This window comes from Glycine max, chromosome 1, assembly GCF_000004515.6.
Source record: "Glycine max cultivar Williams 82 chromosome 1, Glycine_max_v4.0, whole genome shotgun sequence".
Classification (NCBI taxonomy): Eukaryota; Viridiplantae; Streptophyta; class Magnoliopsida; order Fabales; family Fabaceae; genus Glycine; species Glycine max.
The window spans coordinates 27603923-27612395 of record NC_016088.4 but is presented as its reverse complement, the minus strand read 5'-3'; the positions used below and the strand labels follow the sequence as shown (position 1 = coordinate 27612395).

General features: G+C 33.0%; 1 protein-coding gene across 1 annotated transcript; it reads right to left on the bottom strand.

The window, feature by feature from the left end:
* Positions 1-1075: 1075 nt before the first annotated feature.
* LOC100810165 (ABC transporter G family member 21) lies at positions 1076-7395 on the bottom strand. The gene is made up of 5 exons (XM_006573220.4): positions 6612-7395; positions 5365-6169; positions 3189-3359; positions 2891-3069; positions 1076-2212 (listed from the first exon to the last, which is right to left on the bottom strand). Exons 1-5 carry the CDS (start codon positions 6840-6842, stop codon positions 1562-1564), a joined length of 2037 nt encoding a protein of 678 aa, XP_006573283.1. The 5' UTR covers positions 6843-7395; the 3' UTR covers positions 1076-1561.
* Between the last annotated feature and the right edge of the window lie 1078 nt (positions 7396-8473).

Below are 8473 nucleotides of genomic sequence, written 5' to 3'. Positions count from 1 at the left end.
ATGTTAACACAATGTTAATGTGTAATAATGAATTTTCGTTTGTTGGTCCGATTGAGTTATTATGTAGCATTGCTAGAACCCCAGATGGTATTTTAAACTTACTTGAAACTACTATGACCCTTACTCATGATGCCCTGCTATATTACAATGGGAGGTGGAACATGTCACGCCAAAATGAGTTTGATGGTTACTCGTTCACAGGAAAAAATCCCAAAAACTTTGACATTCCCACCGGATGTACCATGGATGAACTAAAGGATTTGATCAAACAAGTTACGCCTCGGGGGATTCCCCTTATGGTGTTGATGAAACACAAATGGTAAGGCGATTGTTTTTTCGAAAACCAAGTCACCATGAGTATTCAGAAAAAGTTATAAAATTTGAAATAATTGAACTCAAAACCAACGAGGACATGATGAAGGTGCTCATTGAGTCTAACTACTGGAAAAAGATTGGGCCAATAGAAATTTTAACTGTTTTCAGTAAACCTGTACCGCAAATGGAAGATGAGTTGTCCTTGTCGCAAAATTAGCATGAGTTAGTTAGTTGTAGTATTTGATGGAAATTTAATTTCGTTCGACTATGTTGAAGTTAATGTACTGTTTGAATTCATGTATTGCATAATCATTTTCAATTACAAGAATCTCAACTAAAAAAATAGATTTCTATATATAACAAACTAATTAATAAATTATTGTTTTTCTTCTTACGGATCAAGGTGATCCGTAAGAAGAAAAACAAGTAGGGGCAATTTTGGCATTTAATAGCTTTGCTGGGTGCACCAGCAATAATGTTGGGTGCACCTAGCAACACTCCTATCTCTAACTCCTTGTTTTCTGTTTGAATGAACTATTGGATTTTAAAGCTTCAGATGCCCAGAACAGTAGAAAATACAACACAGGGCGTTGCATTTTTCACTTTTATTTCTTTCATTTGCATATGTTTCATTCATAACTACAATAAAAGTTGCATGAAAAATGTGGACTATGTAGTTATGCAAATTTGAATTGCTCCATTTCAATCAATTGATCATCAGGACTATGTGTTGTATTTGAAATTACTGTAAAACTTACATGAAAACTATGGACATGTAGCTACATAAATCTTAACTGCTTCATTCATTTCACAACAATTAATCACAGGGATTCAAATATGATGCATTCGAAATTACAATGAAAGTTACATGAAAAATATGGACCACAACTACACAAATTTTAATTGCATCATTTAATATCAATTAATGAGGGCGAGCCCTGGTGCAGCGGTAAAGTTGTGCCTTGGTGACTTGTTGGTCATGAGTTCGAATTCGGAAACAGCCTCTTTGCATATGCAAGGGTAAGGCTGCGTACAACATCCCTCTCCCATACCTTCGCATAGCGAAGAGCCTCTGGGCAATGGGGTACGAAATTTTTTTATTTAATATCAATTAATCACAAGGATTTAAGATATACCCCTTGTGGCTAGAATCGAATTACACTACTATTGAGACCAATGTTCCAAACAACAAAGATGTAAATCAATATTATGGCCCTGAATCCTTGATCTACTATGCAGTCTCTAGTCAATGATGCAGCCCCATCCTCAAAGCTAAATAAGCCACAACTCTGTATCCAATCAACATTACAGCCAAAACAGCCACATCTCCCCACAAACTATCAAGCCCTAGACACTTAATGGCAGGAAAATCTCTTATCCTATAATGCAATCCCTGTCTACACTGATAGACCTCATTTACTGAGTACTGCACTCCTACAAGAAGCTTATAACAATAGTGACTGAAAGAAATGTACTTCAACCAAGCTATAAAGAATGGAATATGCCGAATGTAGTAACCTCCAGCCAAAAGAAACACCAACATAGTCACTGAAGCTAAGGTTGTGGCTTGTTTCACATCCATTAGAATGGCACCAAGTGCAAGGCCTATTCCTTGAGAGACCAGCACATTAAAAAGCATGATCAAGAGGGTTAACACAAATGTAACCAACGATGGCTTGAGTCCACCCATCCAATAAGAGATGGTTACAAAGATGGTGGGAAGCACAAATTCCATTGGTAAGTCCCCTACCATCCTGGCTACATAGTAGGAGGAGAGATGGTACATGCCTGATGATCTTTCTTTCATCAGCATTGGTCGTTCCAATGGAAAAGCGAAGACGGCATTGAAGAGAGGGAAGAACCCCCAGAAGATGGAGAAGAAGAATAGCAGGCCTACCTGTTACAAGGATATAGACATTGTTATGAGTACTAGTATACTACAAGGGAAAGTAACTTCTTGGCTTAATCATTAATTTGGTCCTGTATTTCCTCGCACTTTACGATTTTGACCTTATACGTAAACATTGTAAGTTTTAGTCCCTAAACTTGCAAATTTAATGTGTTTTGGTCTTTGTCGTTAACACTGTTATTGACTATTACTGACTTGGCCAACGGTGTTGCTCTTAAGATTGCTACAAAATTTCTGGCAGTGTACCAATCATTAGAAAATTTCTATATTACTAGAAGAATTTTGTAGCAGTGTTACAGCGGCTAAAGTCATCAGAGTTGGAAGACAACTAATGTCAGGGACCAAAATCTATTAAATTGCTCGTCTAGAGACTAAAATTACACCAAGTGAACTATTGAGTGTGACTGAATATATAAACCAAGTGAACTAATTTAAAATTGCTCGTCTCAATTTTATGAATAAATTCAAAACAGTAAAGTGCAGACAAGAATAAGTTCTAATTTAATAATTAAACCAAATGAACTATTGAGTGTAATTGAATATATAAACCAAGCAAATTATTTAGTAAATGCTGATTTTGATCCACTGTCCTATTTAATATCCATTTATTTTTGAATTCTCACAAAAAGTACCAAAAAACCAAAACAAAACATAGACTCATGATACCTGATCGTGTATATGTGAGGGATCAGAATGCCACCACAGAAGTCCTGAGAGAATTGAGACAGACAAGACTTGGAAAATCCTTAATCTCGAATAAGATTCATGCCTCCTTTCCATTAAACCCCTCTTAAGAAGAACCATGAATTGCTCCCACCAGCTAGTGGTCCATTGGTTCTCAGAACCTACCAAACATGCATTTAAATATCATTTACTCATTTAGCCATGGTGCTATATTACCCTCCTCATTACTGCTATAAGAAAAAATAAAGCAATGCCAAGAGAACAAGAAAATTTCACTTACTTCTAGGTGCTCCTGAAGTTAAAAATGCTAGTTCTCTATGATTCTGTTGAATCTCTTGTTTGAGAAGAGGGTATAAGTTCTTCTTATATGATGAAACTAGGAACTGTTTGATTGAAGCTTGATCCTCATGGTGATCTATCTGCTCTTCTTGTTTGGCATCAGCAACTATGCCTACAAACCCACAAAATGTAAAGAATTAGAAGGTTCATTTGCCTGTCTCTTTAGAAGTTCAATCCCTGTCATGCCAACTTTTTTCTTTTTCCTGTGTTCATGACAAAACTGAAATCTAAGAATAATCATGATTGAAGATACTTCCAAGTTCCAACATCATAATTTTTGAGATTCAAATATTTTGTTTAAATTCTAGGATATTGAGATTAATTGTTCGTCTCAATTCAATGTTAATTAATTGAACTGTTAAATTTTCATAGCATAGCTAATCTCACACTGGCAGAGTGCATAAAGACCATCAGAATAAAACTAAAGGTGATAAGGTTGGTTAGATGGTTAAGAAAGAAAGGAGGAAGAAAAAGTATGAGAGTTCAATTCTTCCTGCTAATAGAAACTAACAATTAATATTTGTTGATAAAAAAAGGTTGTTTTTAATGCATGCACAATATTAACGACAAAAAATTTCTCTGCCAAAGGAGCATTACTTTAGAAAGAAAAACAACAGTAGTTGGAACAGGTATATATAAGGAAACATGGTAAATTCAAAGAAATGAGAGTAATTAAACAATATCTCAGTTGAATAATCTCTAATTTTAAATAATTCAACATGAGTCTCACTCTATGAGATCTATAAGATAAATTTATATGCATGTATCATTTTCCTAAAACATAAAGATAAATAACAAACACTTACACTAAAAATAAATAAATAAAATTATTGAAAACAGAATAACAAGAAATTATGATTGAAAGGGGAAAAAGAAAGAAAAACGTGAAATAAAATGATTTGATATGATAGAAAGATAAAGAAAAATAATATTGTGAAGAGTATCATAAAAAACTATTATAGGAATAGTATATCTCAAAAAGAAATCTCTTCTTCTTTTTTTTCTTTATTCTTTTTGAACAATAAAGAAAAACCTCTTCTATATATGAGCCGTTTGTGATGTTTTCTTATGATTGGAAAACTAGCCCATCTATCTGAACTTGGGGGCAAGATTTCCGGGCTAATCGGAAGTAAAAGCCGAAATCAATTCCAAACACATACCCATCTCTTATAAAACTTTAGGGATTTTCTTCCTGATATTTTTTTATTTTTTCGATACATCCAGTCTTGAGAAGAAAAATGTAGGTTTCAAATATGTAATCTTTAGGCCATTAACACAATACTTTAATCAACTAAATTAAAGAACAATTATATTAAAAATTAATTAATGTTATATATAACATTAAATTTTTTAATATATATTTAATACACATAAATTTACATAATTAATTTTGTAAGAATTAATACACATAAACTTATATATGTATTAAATATACATTAAAAATTTTATTGTTATATATAATAGTGTTATTTATTTTTTAATATAATTAGTCTATTAATTTAATTGGTTAAAGTATCGTGTTAATAATACGAAAGTTACATGTTTAATTAATTTATATGAGTTTATATGAATTAATAATCTGTATAGACTATCCCCAAAGATAATGTTAAAATTATAAAAAATATGTTTAGTGTAGAAAAAAAAAATGATTGATGCAAAACGAAAATTTCAAACTTTGAGTTCATGGGAATTGGACCATATTTACCACCTTTAACATTAGCTACATAAAGTTTTCCCGTGTGTCTATCCACGCTTTTGCAAAAGATACTCATGTTGTGAATACGACCAAAGGGGGATTATGGTATAGTCTTATCAATTCACTGCTTCTAATGACCCATTAGCAATTGCCACCTTGAAAACAAGGTTCATGGGTAAGAAACTCCAACCCTTTAGCACCCGCGTTATTTTAATTATGAAAATGAACCCTTACCTAATAACGACCAAGTGTAAACCACTCTCTTTTGAATATCATGTATGGTGTCCGTTACCAAATGGGTCAATTGTGCCATTGAAAATTAACATGCACAAAGCCACAAAACAAAATCCCAAACTTCCTCCCATGTCACTTTCACAAAATCAAGCATTTGAAATTATTAAAATTTGGTCAAATCACTTACCATTAGCAAGGTCAAGCAGAAAATCAGCGGGGTTCACGAAATTGAAAACGGGTACAAACCCAATGGACTCAAGATAATCCATGACTTGATCCGTTTGCCCGGTAAAAATCGGGTACCCATCCGACAACACCACCACCTTATCAAACATCCAATACAACCGGCTTGAGGGCTGGTGAATGGTAGTCACCACGGTCCGGTAAGCTCCGGCGAGGCTTTGGAGCATCGCCATGATGCGTTGAGCCGTGGTGGAGTCCAACCCAGATGTTGGCTCATCCAGCAACAATAAACTCGGGTTCACCAACATCTCTTGCCCGATGCTGACCCGCTTTCGCTCCCCACCCGAAATCCCCCGAAACAAGGCGGCTCCACCACCAACAGGGCTGTTCCGGCACCGGGACAGCCCTAGGTCCACAATGATCATTTCAACTTGTTCCATTTTCTCTTCTCTAGTCAAACTCTTGGGAAGTTTCAACATGGCAGCATAGGTTAGACTCTCAAGCACAGTGAGGTGAGGATATAACACGTCATCTTGGGACACAAACCCTATGTTCCTCTTCATGGAGCTGGAGAAAGGGTGGCCGTTGTACGTGATGGCGCCGGAGAGTTTTCCGTCAAGACGGCCGGCGAGGGCGGTGAGTAAGGTGGTCTTGCCGCTCCCTGAGGGACCCAACATTGCCATGACCTCCCCTGGCCCCACCATACCGGTCACACCATTCAGCACTGTCCTTGTGTGCTTTGGCTTTTGAGGAGATACACAACCATTATTGTCCCTTCCAAAGGTTATGCTGTAGGAAACATCCTCAAACTAGCATGCAAAAATATTACAACGTTAGAGAAACTAAAATAGCGTTAATTATCTGACTAACTAAAATACATGTACACATGATTAATTAATTACCTATTGATTGAGTTATTCTAAGAGTTTAATATCTACTGGTAGTATAAAAAAACTTTACACTGCAAATTAAAAATTATGATAGATATGATTTTTAAGATAAATATTTAGTATAAAAGTTATTATATACATTTGAATTTGTAATTAACGGTAAAAAAAAAATCTTTACATTAATAGAGTATATATTATTTACTTTATTGTTCAAATAGAAGTGTCGTTCCTATGCCTTTCGATTTAGTTTATTTTAAATATTGAAACAATGGAAAAAAAAAAGTACACGAAAAAAGAAGAAATTAAAGGTGAAGAAAAAAATAAATATGTTTGTGTGTGATGAGAAATTGATGATGAGTACTTTGAGGGTAACGGGGCGCAAGGATTGCTGAAGAATAGAAAATCTGGGTGCTGAAGGAGCTACTTGGTGGTTCTGAGAAGTATGGTTGTGAATGTCATTGATCGTGAAAGTGGGTTTAATGTCGTTGGTGGCGGAGCCCGGTGGTTCGGCGTGGGCGGAGCTGTTTTCGGGCCGGTTGGTGATGGCCGGAATGTTTGATGTAATAGAGGTTTCTTGCTGAGGAGGCATCATCGGAGGTTTGTTGCTGTGGTTTGAAATTTTAAGAATATGGTTATTTTGGTGTGTGTGAAGAAGGAGATGAAGAGAGGTGGAGGAGTGGAAGAAGGAAATCACATGAGAGGGAAGGGGTGAGAGTGATTTATAAAGTGAGGAAGGCACGAGAAACACACAAAGGAGCTAACGAATAACAATATATAGTAATAGGAAAGACCGAAAGAGAGAGCAACCACTACTTACTAATGTGCTTGTGTGTTACTCTTTTTTTATTTTATTTTTTCTTTTTCTCTGAAGATTGTTACTCTCGTTATTGGAAAAATAAATATTTAATTACTCGATTGGTCTTAATAATCTTTACGTTTTAGTCTTTACATCTAAAAATTACTTATTTTAATTTGTACTTATAGGTTTCAATCTGTTTTAGTATCTATAGTAAAATATACAAAGTAATTTTTTTAATGCTGTAAAGTTAATATACTTTTCTAAATTTAATTAAACTTTGTATGTTTTTTTTTCCTGATAACTATTATAATCAGGATTTTTCTTCACCAATGAGTAACTAAGTGTGTTTAATAAGACATTTTAGTCACTTCGATAAAAAAAATTCTAATAATTTGTATGTTATTTGAACTAACTTATAATTATGTTAGTTTGGCCAAATATACATATTATTTTTCTATATGAATTTTAATATAATTGAATGATTGTCTCGCAACATAAATAGTGCATAAATAGTGCAGGAAATCAAATATTATTTTTAATACTTTTAATCATAAATAAATATATATTAATTTTATTATTAAATCATGAGATACTAACACAGTAATATAATTTTATATCATTTAGAAATTTATAGATATATAATTAAATAATAATTATTTACTTATATTTTTTATATTTTAATTAATGTGTTATCAGTAGTGTAAAAAAACATTATTATTTAATTATATATTATCATCTGTGATAAAATTATTAAATTTTGTAATAATCATTGAAGAATTCATAGCTTAGATAATTTCTAATAAATTAATAGTAAAAAAATTACACTTATAATATTTGAAAACTAGACTCTGTTTTAAATAATATGACATGCATTAAAATAAAGTAAACCAACAAAAATATCAATAACTATTTAATTGTGTAAAATTTTATAAATTTTATTTATTTTGTAAGAACTTAAAATTTAATAGTTGGATTGATAAAATCTACTTACAATAAAGAATTTTTAAAAATAGTTTTTTTTTTACCAAGTTTGATATATGATATTATTTGACCCTATCTACGTGTATGGGTCAGTGAAGGCAAAATATATATAATCATATCAGTTACTTAGTGCGAGACATCATTTTCTTTATAAAAATTAAAATACACATGACTGTCGCATTTGGCATTTAGCATTAGCAACGTGTAGGGAAGTGTTTAGTTAGATTCCTGTCTTTTTTGCTGTGAATTAAAAGAAGTGATTGGAGATATTTTAAATTTGACAGTGAAAGTAAAATCAAAGCATAAGGGACCCAAGTCGGATTTCATCATATCAACTAGCTAGTACTTCAATGATGCGAGAATAAATAAATTATTTCATGAAAACCATTATTGTAATAGTTAAATCATGGAAAAGTGTTGGTTAATAGTAAAAGTTAGTAATC